This window comes from Spermophilus citellus (assembly GCF_964194105.1).
Source record: "Spermophilus citellus genome assembly, chromosome: 18".
Lineage (NCBI taxonomy): Eukaryota > Metazoa > Chordata > Mammalia > Rodentia > Sciuridae > Spermophilus > Spermophilus citellus.
In genome coordinates, this window is record NC_138200.1 from 67,070,586 (window position 1) to 67,085,705 (window position 15,120).

The 15,120-nt window shown below is 58.9% G+C and overlaps 1 protein-coding gene across 1 annotated transcript; it reads right to left on the minus strand.

Moving 5' to 3' along the window:
* Positions 1 to 1,500: 1,500 nt before the first annotated feature.
* MTHFSD (methenyltetrahydrofolate synthetase domain containing) lies at positions 1,501 to 14,698 on the minus strand. Its single transcript, XM_081273913.1, has 9 exons — positions 14,530 to 14,698; positions 12,602 to 12,705; positions 11,155 to 11,268; positions 8,398 to 8,511; positions 6,850 to 6,940; positions 5,369 to 5,481; positions 5,014 to 5,139; positions 2,019 to 2,529; positions 1,501 to 1,972 (listed from the first exon to the last, which is right to left on the minus strand). Exons 1-8 carry the CDS (start codon positions 14,543 to 14,545, stop codon positions 2,041 to 2,043), a joined length of 1,167 nt encoding a protein of 388 aa, XP_081130039.1. The 5' UTR covers positions 14,546 to 14,698; the 3' UTR covers positions 1,501 to 1,972; positions 2,019 to 2,040.
* Positions 14,699 to 15,120: the final 422 nt, after the last annotated feature.

The window sequence follows — 15,120 nt, forward strand, 5'->3', positions numbered from 1 at the left end:
CGTCCACCCTCCTTCCAACACGTGCCCTGTGGTGGGCTTCCTGGGCAGTATTGCCACTGTCCCAGCCTGTCTCACTCACAGGGAGTGTGTGGGGCCACTAGTTGGGAACTAGGGAGCCAATGGCACCAAAAGACCTGGGGGACGGGGCCACAGAGGACAGGCAGGACTTCTCCAGGGCCTGCCAGGATGCTTGGGGGCTGCCAGTAAGATCTGCAAGTCTGCTGACACGGAGCTTCCTTCTGAGAGTCACATTTGGATCTGCACTTCGCCAGTGCTACCCAGACAGCGCTGACTGGTCCCCCAGCCCCGCCCGTGAGGTGCTCCCAACCCCACGCAGCCTAGCGGCGAGCAGGGGACAGAGGCAGACAGCGAGCTGGCCTAGCAACAGTGCAGCTCAGCCAGGCTGGCTGGGGGACAGGGAGGCACAAGGAGCGCCCCTCCGCCTGCAGGGAGCGGAGCATGCTGGGCTTGGCCAACAGCGCTCACAGCCCATGGTCTCGGCCAGCCTGCAGCCAGGCTCCAGGCTCTGTGATGGAGACACTGGCTGCATGGACTAGCAGAGTGGCAGAAACTTAGAAGTAAAGACACAGATCATGAGGGGTATCTCTCCTGGCCATTGTCCCAAGAACGTCTGGAGTAACAGTAAAGAAGCCTACGTATGGGAAGAGATGTTTGAGAAGAACACATGGAATTACAGTGGTTCTGAATCAAGGGGTGACCTTCCTTTCCTTGGTATTTTCTGAGCACTCTACACAGCTGTTTTCAGAGCTGCATCACCCTTACGTCTGGGTTGTCCTGCTCCCAGAGGGACTCCTACACACCCATCCTTTCCAACAAACAGCAGAGCTGAACCCACCAGTCCGTCAAGCACCCTGCAGGAGAGCGGGGGTGCCGAGGCCTGGCCCAGCCCCAGCTCTGCTTGTTGGGGTCACTCCTGAGCATTTACTCCCCAGCTTGCCAGCGTCCTGGTGCCCTGATACCCTGCTGGGATCTTGCTTGCCACTTGAGGGGCCATTCCAGGTAGAAGCTGTCATCTAGAACCCAGAGGTGTCTGCCCAGCCCTGTCACTCCTTCTGGAAGTGTCATTTTTTTTTTTAATTTTTTTTTTTAAAGAGAGAGTGAGAGAGGAGAGGAGAGAGAGAGAGAGAGAGAGAATTTTTAATATTTATTTTTTAGTTCTCGGCGGACACAACATCTTTGTTTGTATGTGGTGCTGAGGATCGAACCTGGGCTGCACGCATGCCAGGCGAGCGCGCTACCGCTTGAGCCACATCCCCAGCCCCTGGAAGTGTCATTTTATTCGAATAAGCCCTGAGCCACCTGACAGGCAGGTTCCAGGCACTTACTTGTTTTTGTTGTTACTGGATTAAGAAAATAAATTCCATAGTTATTGGGCCACAGAGGACAGGCAGTGCCCTCCCGGACGACTTCAGAAGGAAGCTTTGGGGAGAGCCTGCAGCCCGACCTTCCAGCTGACTGACCTCTGCCAATCAATCACTCTTTTATTTTATGACAATTTTAATTTCTAAGAATTAGAGGGGTTTCAGATCCTTGTGCGTTGACAGGTTAGGTGGGATCACTTTGGTGGCCGTGGACAGAGAGTCCCGGGATGGGTTCACCTGGACTCACTGACTGGTCTAACGTGCAGTGCGAGGGTGGCGCTGGTGTGGGGCACAGCTGGGCACAGGAGCTGAGGTGGTGGCGTCAGGGCCGGGCCCGTCAGCTCTGATGGCCACCTGTGCAGCCACATCTCCCATCCCAGGGGCAGCCTCAGCTCTGGCGCAGGCAGGGAGCAGGCCAGACAGGGAGCTGCCATCCTAACGGGCACCGCAGCAGGAAAACCGGGACCCAGGTCCCAGAGCTTCTTGTTTCAAGGTGTGAGTGAGGTCCCCCTCTGGGGGCCTAAGGACACGCACTCACCCTCTCGGGGACACGGGGGCAGCACAGGAGCCTCAGAGGCGCCCCCACATCCCCTGGGCTACAGTCTCCAATGCCGCAGCAGCAGCATGGCAGGACGTCACACTCCTCCCCAGGGTGGCTCTAGCTGCCTGGGCAGCCCCCAGGTGACTTGTTGGGTGGTCTGGCCAGGGCCACAGTCAGGGCACGGTCACCCAGGTGCAGGCCCTGCAAGCAGGAGGCGGCCTCCTGGGCTGCAGCCAGGTCCCGGTAGTGGAGGAGCGCCCTGTGCTGAGGCCCCCGCCAGGTGAGCTGCAGGGGCGCCACCCGGAGCTCGCGGAGGGCTCTCTTCAGGTCCCTCACGCGGGCATCATGGGGGAGGTTCCCCACACACACGGTGGCAGCCGGCACGTCCTCCCCATCACGGGGGCCACAGGCTGCTTCCAGGGAATCTGCCCCTGGCCGGGGTGCATCGTGGGGCCTCCTGACCGTGCCTGGCAGCGCTGGGTGCCGGCCGGCGGATCCCAGGAAGGGCTGGTGCTCAGCCTGAAGAGCAACGTCCTTCCCCGCCCGCTTCTCTCGGTCGCGGAGGCTTCTGAGCACCGGGATTTTCCCAAGCATCTCAGGGCTGATCTGAAAGAGTCAAGCAATTCCGGCAAATCAAGGGTCCGGGGTCACCGCAGGGCACCTGCCAGACATTCCCGTGAAGAACTGACCACCCGCCTGCTGCACAGGTGGGGTGCGCGGGCTGCAAGGCTGCAGCTCTGGTCCCCACCCTCAGCCCGGGGGAGCTCTGCACCGGTGACGCTGCTCTGGACTGTCCCCCACGTACCACGGTGGCTGCAGAAACCGGCCCAGGAGGCCAAAAAGGAAGCCTGGGCCCTTTCCAGAGAGGCACCGAGGGCCACGGGCATCAGGGTCACTGGTGACTGGCACTACCCTTGACTAGCCCCAGAACAGGGGGGGTTTCTGCCCCAGGGAGCTGTGGGTGGGACGAGGTCCTGCAAGGGCCACAGGGGTCCTCTAGCTACTGAAGGAACACATCCAGGGGCCAGAAAACGCAAAGACTGGACGCCACCTCTGCTGCCAGCCACCAGCCGTGGGTCACCAGGCTGTGAAGTGAAGTCACACGAAGTCCAGTCGCCTCTGGGGCGTCTGTGTGAGGGCTCCGTCTAGATCAGTACTGTCCACCAGGGAGGCCCCTGGCTGCCCCACAGGCAGTGGAAGAGGTGGCCGGGAGCAGGCCCGGCCGCCGGGCCTGTTGTCACAGCCGGTCCCAACTGAACAGACTGAACTGGCTGGACGAAGCTCCACTATGAAGCCCGGTGGCTGTCAGGGGACAGCTGTATGAGGTGCTACTGGGGAGTGAGCAGTAGGCAGGCCAGGGGCCACAGTGCCAGCCAGGCCTCGACAAGTCCCCTCCGCAAGGTGCTTCTGCTGGTGGACCAGCAGGTACCGCGGCTCCCACAGCAGCGTGGACGTTGGCTGCAGGTCCGCACCAATGCTACTTGGTCATGTTGTGCCACAAACCAAAGGGCTGCAGTAGCACCGCCATCCCACCACGCTCAGAGCCCAGGACCGCACGACGGACCTTCCCTGCCAGGGCCTGGCTCTCCCAAGAGCCATTCGCCCGGTTCTGAGCATCAGTTCCAGGGTCGTCCAAACTCCAAGAGGAGCCGGGCCCCAGGCAGAACCAACATGTGAGAGCAGGGCTTAAGCCCAAATGGCTTAGAGAGTCCAGGGCCTCCTCGCAAGCCCGAGTCACCATCCTCCTCCATTTCCCCACTGTCACCAGCACCAGGTGCAAAACCATCTTCCCCTTTTGGCAGAAGGCCTTCCTGGGGTCACAACCCTCTGTGCCCGAGCCCTGTCCTGCCTCCCTAGCAGGCACCCTCTGACTGGCTTCTGAATGGCGAGGACTGGCTGCTGCGGGTGACGTGCTTCTTCTAGTTGCCTGCGGCTGACATGAATGAACCAAGACGCAGACAAGCTGGGCCACACCTGGATCATGGCCCACCGCCTCTCCCTGATCCCAAGCAGTCCCCAGGTCGTGGGACAGGTCCACGTGTGAGCTCTCTTGTGGCTCCCTTTGCATTTCTCTTAAGACCTGTAGAATGCCACCATGGAGACTCCCCACTTCCTAGAGAGGCCCCAGAATCTTCCTAACGTGGCTGCAGCTGATCGATCCTCCTGATGACCACGAGGTGGCCTCACAGCTACCTTCCCAGGCTCTTGCTCCTGGTTCCAAGGGGACGTGGCCTCACTGCCACCTATGGGAGTGGCCTCCACTTCCAAGGAAGCAGGACCCGGATTCCAAGGTGAGTTCAAGCTCTTCAGAAAGACCCAAGGGACGTCCTGACTTCCAGGAAGGTGTGAGCACCTCTCCCGGGCACTCTTGGTGTCCTTGGAGGGCCTGCCCGTCCAGTTCCAGGTCGGGCATGCCGTTCCCATCCACTCTGAAGAAGCCACACCACCAGGCAGGAGAGCCCAGCTGCAGGGCAAGGCACCAGGCCGAGGCCAGCGTCCAGCGTCCAGCGTGGTCTGCCCTTGGAGGCAGATGTTCTCTCCAGGCCTGGGGACAGGACCCTCCCTTGCTGGTGACTAGGCTTGGTGGACCAGACAGTGTGCTTGCTGGCTGCCACCAGACTCAGCCTTGGGAGCTGCCGAGGTGACCTGGGCTGCGTGGAAGTCACAGAGGTGACACCTCAGGGAGCCTGGCCCTGCCTTCCACGCCAGCGCCTCTGCCGGAGACCCAGGTCCTGGAGGACAGATCCAGGTCCTGGAGGACAGATCCAGGTCCTGTCTGCAGGGCAGTCGGGACTTGGGGGGGAGGGACCGGCTGTGCTGTAGCTGGGATGGGAGGAGACAGCTCCGACAGGGAAAAGCAACTGGCGGGAGCCGCCTCCAGTCACCGGTGCCTGCTACAGTGCTAGACCTTGAACCTGGATGCCTCTCGTAACCCGAGTTTGGAAGCAGAGTCTTGGGCCCAGCCTGGAGATGGGACACAGGAGTTCAAGTGTTCAAAAACTCCACAGCGACTGTGATGAACCCCACACCAGAGCCCCACAGTGGATGGCCACAGGACTCCTGCTCCCCTGAGCTGCAGCCAGGACCCACCTTGGACCACGTGATTCCTGCCGGCTTTGGGCGCCTGCAGCCCGTGGAGATGACCCTGGTTGGAGTGAGGATGTAGTCCACAGTGAGGTCATGGTCCTCGAGGAGCGCCTCAGGGATGTCCACCACCTGGTCAACACCAATGGGGAAAGGAGCTGACGGGCAAGACTGCGCAGCCGTGCTCATGTCCCTTGGCAGGAAATGCGAGGCTGGCTGAAAAAGCGCCCTGCCCCCCTGGGTGAGGTCAGCCTCTGCACCACCTGCGGTCCAGCCCCACCCCACCACCCTCACACCCCCCACCCGCCTGCTCAGGGCAGCTGGCAGTGAGCAGTCCTCTCGACCAGCCGGAAGGAAGCACCTGGCAGTCATGGACGATGGTGACCACTGGCGTCCCCTCGTGGACGGCTCCCATCGACACCATCATGGCGTATTCAAGGTCAGCGTAACCTTCTCCCTTCCCAATCCTCCAGCCTAAAAGAGGGCAGGCGTTGGCACCTACATGGGCCTGGGTGCCACTGAGGGGCAGGTTCCTTCAGGGCACTGCGGCGGGAGAAGCTTGAGCCCAGTGCGCCAGCCTCCGCAGCCACCTCCAGGGCGACGCACAAGCAGCCCTCTGAAAACGCACCGTGGACAAGGGGCCTGTTAAACCCTGGAAAGGGAAACAGCGGAGGCCTGCAGAGTCCCGTCAGGGAGCCTCACACTGGAAACAAGAGCGTTCTCAGAGACTGAGAGCGGGCAGCAAGATATTCTGACCCAGGTACCCAGAGGAGAAATGAAAGGTGCCAGGTGGGCACAGCTGAAGGGGACGTGCCTCCTGGGACACATGGAGCCGCAGCCTGGGCAGGGCCAGTGCAAATGGTAGCACAAAGGAGCCCAAGGAGAGGCGAGGGTGTGGCTTAGGCTTCACAGCCCTTTGGCCTCGCCAACCAGCCAGGGGACAGTGAAGGTTAATGGCCTTGGGCCGCAGTGTGGACCTGCACTTCCCACTGGTCAGAAGCTACAGGAGCTCTGAGGCCTTGGCCAGCATCGTCCCCGCGCCCTGGGAGGACATGTCACTGTTGCTACTTCCCCAGATCAGACCTGCCGCTTACAATCAGAACCTTCAGCCACGCACAGAAACGAGGGGACTCAGGGGAAAGCAGCAAAGACCGGACAGTCACCGAGGCCGCTGGGGAGTTGGTGCCCCACGCAGCGCTGGAGGCCCCCCACACTCCTGTTGGCACCAACATGCTTCCACCCCCACGTCTGCATGCCACTCACAGAGTGCCACGGCGGAGACCTCCAGCACACAGGGCTGCCTGACACGGCAGGCACACAGGAAGTCGCGTGTGCCGGTGAGCACTGCCTGACAGCTCAGCAAGGCAGACCTGGTGCACCTGTGCCAGCTCAGCTGGGGGCTGGGAAAGAGGGCACAGCACGGGTGGAGACTGCGAGGGCGTGTGGACAACAGCAGTCCATCACGTGGACAACAGCAGTCTGTGTCACCGGCCTCACTGGCCACAGGACACCTGGTGCTGCTTGGGAGGCTGCAGGCCCCTGGGGCACATGAGGCTGGGAAAGGTGCCCCAGGCTGGCTACCCAGCTACGAAAACGAGTTCAGCCCATGTCTGCTGACCTGAGAATCTGAGCGCACCCGAAGGGAGCTGCCTGAGGCAGTTCTGTAAAGCTGAGCCGGGACCACGAGGGAGGAGCGGGTCGATTCTTCCCCAAGAATGACAAATGAGGTGGCTCAGAAGAGACGCCTGCCCAGGAAGCAGGGCACCCACCAAGGCTGGCACACAGCACCCACAGCAGCCTTGCCGGAACAGCGCCCACCAGACTTGCTGGTTCCAGTCCTACCTTTTTCAGAAACAGCAACAGATCCCACGACAACTAGATCCACAAGGACTCCGGAATCCAAGCCGACGGGCACACTGAAGTCCCTCACCCCCTGTGAAGGACAGCTGAGCTGCAGGTGGGCCGTGGGTCCTCACTTCCCGTCACCACCCAGGAGCAGGTTGGCCAACCTCCTGGCTGGCTGCATACCCGCGGCAAGGCAGCGTGTTCTGGGAGCGCCAGACCTGGGCAGGCAGGATTCCCACTCTTCCCCAGGAAGGTGCCAGGGGCACTAGTGGCAGTCGGAGCTCAGGAGAGCCACAGGGACTGAGCCAGACCCTGGCCAGACCCGGCACAGCCGCGGAATCTCAGTGGGCCCCGAGCCTTGGGTTTCTCACCTGCAAGGCAGGGACACCACACTGGCCTCACGGACCAGTGCTGGGACGACTGGAGACCACGGAGGCTGAGTGTCCAGCACATCACTGTGCGACTCACTCATTCAAGGTACAGTGCGGGAAGCCCTTATCTTTACGAAAAGCACACTCACTTCCCAATACTGCTTCAACCCAAACGCACTAGAGTTCATCCACTTCTCCTAAGAAATGGAGGCCTGCAGGTGAAGCCACATCGTCACGGTGCTCACACCGGACCACCAGGACGTCTAGGGACTGGTCCTCACCATGCCCACGTGGAACAGCGCCTGGCAGGCCGTCAGTGTGGGGCTAGGCCCCAGCCCCAGGTCACTGTGGGACTGCAGGACAGGCGCAGGTCCCCCAGCTGCAGGGATGGGAGGGCTCACAGCAGGGACACTGCCCAGAACCTCCGCTGAGTCTTGTCTGCTATTCACCCACATGTACGCGTGCACGTGCACCTGTATCTACCTTATTGTGTTTGTGTTTGTAAGCCACAGCAAATTCTAGTTTTGGAATATCAATAAATAATATATCATTCAATCCTACACGTTAGACTTAAGGGGCAAACCCCTGAAAAAAAGAGAATTTTAAATTACCTCATTTGTTATTCTCAGATTAGGAATCTGATGACCTGGTATTTACTTTAGAATTCTTTAAAAAACCACCAAAGCTTATTTAACTATAAAATTCAAAATGAATTGTATCACGCTGTACCTCACTACAATGTTCACACACTTTGGTTTTACTAGAATGAGGCATTCAAGGAAATCTAATGCATAAACTGTTCGTCATTATTCTGAACTGGTGAGGCAATTTCCAATTAGCATATCCTGGAAATCCATCCTACCTCCCCCCCTGCAGTTGTTCTGGTGGCGATAGAAGAACAGACCAAAATAAGACACCAAGGGACACCTCAGCCAGCGCTAGAGGGCGCCAGAGCCCGGGAAACTGGCTTCACCTTCACTTTTTAAACAATAATCTATGAACCGCCGACTTGGTGCAAAACAGAAACCGAGTCACAGGAGCGGAACCCATTTCTTCATAGTTCGTCCACTTGGCTTCCTTGGCGGCAGAACCGTGGACACTCTACCTTCTGTCCATGTGGCAACTCACAATGTCTTCAGATCTTCCCCGGTGCACGCCCAGTTGGAGCACTCACCTGGGAGGTGGCACATTTTCTCAACATGTCTTTGTTGGCTCCAGGAGGAGGTGTGATCCTGTTAAACAATCCTGTTCTCAGCCGGGGCGTTGGAACCAGCAAGGTTTTTTTGCTCTTTTGAGGAAAAAAGATGATCAATGAATTACAAAATTAATTTTTTACATGGGACTTTCTTACATGTTTGCACCGCGTCAGGAAGGGAAGACGATGACTAGTATTTGCGTATTTTGGTGTGTGCCAAGGAACTCCCTTGTTTGCAAGCCCAATTACATGGCGTGTGCTGGTCATTGTCCTTCAGCCGCTTGCCGTGTACCTTCCACAGACCTGCTCTCTACTGTTCCTGCCACTTGAAAATCTAAATGGAGATCTGTTGGGGGGGCTGGGGCTGGGCTCAGTGGAAGAGCATTGCCTAGCATGGGTGAGGCACTGGGTTTGAGTCTCAGCACCACATGAAAAAATGAATAAATAAAGACAAAGGTATCAGGTCCGTTTACAACTAAGAAATAGAAAAAATATATATGTTCTCATAAAGATTCCAGTCAGTTTCCTTGTACCTCTGTCCTCTGCACTATGCAGTTACAATGCGCTAATCTGCAATGGATTCAGCACAGCAAAATCAATGGTATTCCATCAAATGTTTTTATCTGCCTTGTTCAACAAGCCACATCCAAGATCAAGTCAAGATTTTATATGACCATGTGTGACACCTGCTTTCTTCTACCTAGTTCTCAATCTCTTATGGTGTGGCCTAGAACAGGGGTTCTCAGAGGGCCTGGGCAGCAGCAGGGGTCAGCAGCTCCTGGCACCTGTTATAAATGAATCAGATGCTCTGGGTATGTTGGGGGGGCAGGGCAGCTATCTGGGCTTTAAGAGGCTTCTGGATGCTTCTAGTACACCTGAGATCTTGGAAACCACTGGCCAGTCTCTACAGATTATGTGAGGGCAGCCCATGAAGCAGACAACAGCGTTTGTAAAAGGCTCTCATGTCAAGAGTGCATTCTGGTTTTTCAGCAGACCAACCCAAGACCACTAAGACTTATGAAATCAGTGTGGCTTAAAGAAAGATTCTCAGCCACGCGCAGGCACTCAGCACACGCTGTTGTCATTGCCGCAGGCTGCTTCTCTGCATGGCAGGGTCCAGGTCTGGGGCGCCACACGCGTCCTGGACAGTTCCCTCCTTTCCAGGAGCGGTACACCCCGAGCTCCGCGGTCTCTGCCCCAGCTGTGCAGCAGCATCACCTGACGAGCTCTGAGAGTTACCGAGGTCTGCAGCCGGCTCCTGGGCCGGCACCAGCACCTGGCAAGGCCAGCAGCCCCCACCGCTCCCAGGCGACACTCCTGGGCAGCCAGGGGAGGCAGAGGCTGCCCTTGCCAGTGGTCCCCAGCTGCCTGCAGGAAGCACTCCTACCCAGAGTCCTCATCAGGAAGGGGGACTGAGCCACTCTGGTGGGGCCCAGGGACTGTGTGTGTGTGTGTGTGTCTTTTTTGCCACCACTTCCCAGGGCCCAGCGGAGGCTCGACAGCTCAGGAGTCCACCATGGCACCCAGCAGCAGTCCTCTCCTGGGCTCTCCCAGGACTGGGCTAAATCTGACCCCACCGGCCAGGACACTGGCCTCTGCTCTGAGGCTGCCAGAACACCCTGCACCTCACACAGGAGGGCCGGCTCCGGGGTCAGACTTGGCTCTGCCACGACTCGACACTCCCTCTCCGTGTCTGGGGCCCTCCGTTGTCATATGGGCAGGGAAATGGCTCCCAGAGACCTTCTGGATGACTGAAGAGAGCGCCACAGAGAAGGCGTTCGGGGACGGGCCTCGCAGCACAACCACCCAGGCTGCCCCTCAGGCTTGGCAGGTGTGACTTCCAGTTCCCAAGAGGGACTCACGGTGGGAAAGCACTGCTGGCCACGAGCTCTGCCTCTGGAAGGTCCTCGGGGGGCCTGTCTGTGGCTGAACCACGAGCAACAAGACCCTCTCCTCCTTGGGCTAATTTAAAAAACCAGAGCAGCACCCCCACATGGCCCTCCTTCTCCTGGCAAAACCACCTCTGGTCTTCACTTTACCACCTGGCGGGGGAGGGCCCTGGAGTCACTGGACTTGAGGAGAGAAGGGAGAACTGAGCCACCTCACGACGTGCCGCAGCCCGAGGCAGACTTCCAGAGACCCGGCAGCAGCGGGAACCCCAGGGTCAATCGCCAGCAACAACTCGTTTCAGCCAAACGTTAAAATGAACAGGGTCCTTGGACGTCGCTGCCCCACAGCTTCACCTGGGGTTCATTTATGTACTTATTTGGGTTTTATAGCAGCTTAAGAGTTATAAGTATCAAATTTATACCAAGTTCTATATTTATGCATTTAAGTCAGGTTATAATAAATTAATTTAAATCAACCCTTTGCAAGGGGCCCGTGCACTTGAGAAAGAGTACTGCACTCTGCATCCTGGAACACATTCATGAAATTTCTTAAAAATGAGCTGTCACGTTTCAAACAATGACAACACTACAAAAGCAGCAAAAAGAAATGGCCACAGGTGAGCCTGTCCTGATGATAAAGGCCCAGGGCTCTCATCTGACCCCCTGTGTCTCTGAGCTTGGACGGTCCAGGGCTGGCTGACACCGGCTGACCAGGGAGGCGCTTCTGGACTGTGCTGGAGAAACCGGCTCCGAGAGCCCTCTGCACTGGGAGTCACAAGCATCGTCACTTGCCAGCCGCTGGAGAGAGGGCCCTCGGGGCCAGGTGGCGTCTGGGGAAGCAGGTTACCTGCAGTGCCAGCAGCCGAACGCCTTCTAGAGGTTTGTCAGGGTCCACTTTCACTTCCTGCGTCCTGGCAAAAACTTCTAGGTCTTTGAGGTTCTGGCAAGCCCGGTGAGACCCCTATTAGGCAGACAGAGAGCAGCACTTACATCCAGGACCAGGAAGCGCGCATTCTTCTGGGGAGCGTCGGGATTCACTTTGATGGTCCTGGCTGTTCTGAACACCTGCAAACGCGGGAAGTGCTCCGCAGCACGAGACGCGCCCTGTTTAAATGCGATCCCGCGTTACCAAGAGGACAGGGATCCCGAGGGGCTGGGTCAGCCCCCACCTAGACGCAGGGTCAGCTTTCCTTTTTCTTTTTGGTACTGTGGGGTGAGCCCAGGGGCGCTTCACCACTGAGCTCCAGCTTTTATCTTTTGACCCAGGATCTCACTAAGTTGCTGGGATTGGCCTTGAACTTGGAATCTTCCCACCTCAGACTCCTGAGTCACCGGGATCTAGATGCGTGCCCTGGAGGGTGAGCCAACTTTAAGACAGACGCTAAGGATCACGGGGAAACATCTGGCAAAGAGGGCAGGGTCAGTGGACTAAACTAGGAACTTGGTCTTCATTGAAATAAAACACACGTTCCCCAAGTGGAGAGTTTGGCGGGTTCTCACAGATTCAGGGGTCACCTCCACCTGAACCATGGAATGGCGGAAGCGGAAGCCCCCCTCCCAGGTGATCCTCTTTAAAGATCTCTGAATGATTCTGCTCCCCACCACCCCCGGCTTCAAGCTGCTTCTCCTGCTACCAAGCACTGAGACGAGGCTCGGCCGTGTCAAGAACCACACAAAGGAGAGTTTCTCAGGGAGACGGGGCAGCATGGAGCCAGCTCAACCAAGGACCAGGGCGGGCTAGCTGCCCAGCGTGGGACAGCAGCCCAGTCGAGGGTGCTGGCCAGGGACGCTGGCCCCTCCAGGCCTGACAGGGCCACCGGTATCTTTTCAGAAAGCACTGCCTTGGTTTTGTTTTGTTTTGTTTTGTTTTTTGAAAACACACAGCAAAGGCTCCTCCACAGCCCTGTCTTCTGTGCACTCTGTTATGAGCAGACACCTCGGGTTCCTGTTTTCACAGCGGCATCTGAGGCATCTGTTTGCCCAGGGCGCTGTGCCTGGGCCTTGCTCTGGGCGTTCACAGCACAGGGCTAGAGCCGCCAGCTGGGATAAAGGCTTCCACAGCCACCGTCCTGGGAGCCACCACCAGAAGGCCACAGCCAGACCCCGTAGCACACAAAGGTGGTAACGGGAGCAGCGGAGTCTCGAGCCACAAGAGTGGCGGCCAGCCAGTCTGGTCTCACCTGACTGCTCACAGTGCCCAAGTTCAGATCCACCAGGAGGCAGAGGGAGCTGCAGGGCTGGTGTTAGCACGCAGAAGCAGCCTGTCCTTCAACACTGCAGAAATGCCTCCGTACCTTAAAGTTGGGGATCCTGTGATGAACAGGCCGGGGAAAGTCAGCTACATTTTCTGACTCCATGTAGTCCCAAATTCGTTCACGAATGTCCTGTTTGGAGCCACCTATGGCAACAAAGAGCTGTGACTCATTGGTGAAATAAAAGGAACTCCACGAGAGAAGGACGCTATATGGAGCTCATGACCACACCAGACAAGATTCAGGTACCAGTCCCGCCCCCAGGCCATCAGCATGACACTTCTTCCTGTGAACCCCTCCTGCTAGCTGGGCCTGCACACAAGGAGGTGCTGCTACCAAAGCCTCCACTGTCTTTCTGTCAATGGTGACAAATGATACATAGAGCGGTCATTGTTTTTAATGTAAAAAATGTCCTTGCAGATTAGTCTGAATAGGTGTGTGGGAAACACGCATGCTTTTTTGTCCAAAGCACCCTACCTCAGGGAGAGGCGGACACTGACCCAGGCAGGCGCCACTGAGGGCCATCTGCTTTTCAACCTTCTGTGACCTCCCGATTTACATCACCATCCAAAACTGTGCATGCACTCTCTGAGCATGAGGACCAGACTGAACCTCCTGAGCACAGTGTGCACACGAGTGTCCTCACAGCCAGGCCCTGGAGCCTCCTGGAGCCAAACAGTGCTGGAGCTTCCTCTCTGGCTGCACCTGAGTGCTCAAGGAGCTCAGTGCAGACTCCAGGGAGCTCAGGGAGACGCATCTCTAGAGAGGGGGCTGGGGCCTCGCCACTGTCAGCCTGCGGGGCACTCTGAAGACCCGACTGAGCCTCGCTGGCAGAGCCCAGCACTTGGCTTGTTCCTTGTGGCTGGAATCTTTGCGCACGCCGCTGCTGCTGGGAAGTTCTGTGCTCTGTCCCCCAAGCTCTTACTCCCCAAGGCCCAGCTCCAGCAGCAGCTCTGCCTCGGAGCAGGCTGAATGCTCCCCTCCTCGGCTGAGCTCCATCCAGGTGGGCTGCGGGAGCTGCTGTAGGCGAGGCCCTTCTGACCACTCAGCCTCATGCCCACCCAGCCTCACTTCAACCCCAAAGGTGGCTGAACACGGTTGCTGGCCATGACACGCCTGCCCATGTCTCTCTCCCTTAAGTCTCCTTAGGTGTCATCTCTGCCAGGAAGCCATCCCTGAGTGCTCAGCCCCAGACAGATGCCCTCCCTCAGGAACCCAGAGGACCCCCCCCCCCCCCCGCTGTTTGCCTTTCACAGACAATTACAAGGGCATGGTTAGTATCGCAGGCAAAGGACCTAGAATATCCCCAACCTGAGAAGGACGCTACATGGGGACAAGAAATGTCAAAATCGCGGCCCCTGCCCCGGAGAGACAATGACTCAGACACATAAGTGACACAAAGCCATGGGCTAACTGGCAGGGGGAGGGGAAATGAGAAGTAAAGGGGCAGGCCTTGCCCTCATGAACCCGCGGGAAGCGGGAGGGTGGTAAGGGCAGCACACGGGGCGCGCAGTGCCTGAACCCTGCTCTGCGCGCGCCTGTTTGCTCCCCAGGCCAGCCTGGGTCCTGGCCGGCCAGCCTGGGTCTCAACCGCCCCCGCTGGGTCCTGGTCGCCGCATCCTCCCCGAAGGGCGCCACCGCCACCGCCACCGCCACCGCCACGCGCCGCAGTCCCCCCGCCGCCCACGGCGCAGTCCGCAGGCGACAGGAGCCCGGGAGGGACCCACGCGGCGCCCCGCGAGCAGGACGCGCGCGTACCGGCCCCTGCCCGCGGCCCCGGCCGCCCGCGGAGGGCGTCCTCCTGGCCAGCGGCTCCGCGGGCGACTCGGGCCGAGGGGTTCCCACCGCCCCGCCGCCGCCTCCGGTCCCCGCCATCTCGCCAGGTCCTCGTGGGACGCGCGGCCGAGCCCGGGGTCCACCCGGTCCCCGCCGCCGTCCCGCTGCCCCCAGTATCCCCGAGCGCCCCTCACCCGCCCCGGGCTCCATGGCGACGCAGTTTCTGCGCGACGTGACGTCACCGCGGCGCCGCCGCAGGTCACCGCGGTCGCCTCCCCGGGGCTGCTCGCACTTAGCCTCGTGCGCAGGAGCTGCGCGGGCTCTTCGTGGCCCTCGGCTAGCAGTTCCACCGCCGCGTGGCCACAGTGACCCCCTCCCCTGGGAGGAGCCCTGTTGCCCCCCCAGTGGGCGGTTGTGGATGAAGCTGCCGTCAATGGCCACGTGGAGGCTCACTTAGAACTTAGCTGTCACAGGCCCTTCCTGATAGTCTTGAGCCTTTAGAACCCGGCCAGAGGGTAATGAATAGCCACAGTGGCCAGCTGTGAGGAGCCTGGCCATCGGCCCTGAGCTGGGTGACCGTGAGTGTCCAGGCCACCCTTTGAGCTTCAGCCCCCTCTTTTGTGGAACTGGTTCCTTCACTTTAGTGGGCAAGGGGAAGGGTGGCTGCTTGGTCCTGGGGGAGCACGGCCAGCAGCGTCCTCATGGAGCTCCACAGCTAGCTGGTGGGTGACAAAAGGCCCCGTGACAGCCAAGCCCCTCCCCTCAGGCACTCTGACTCCAGAGCT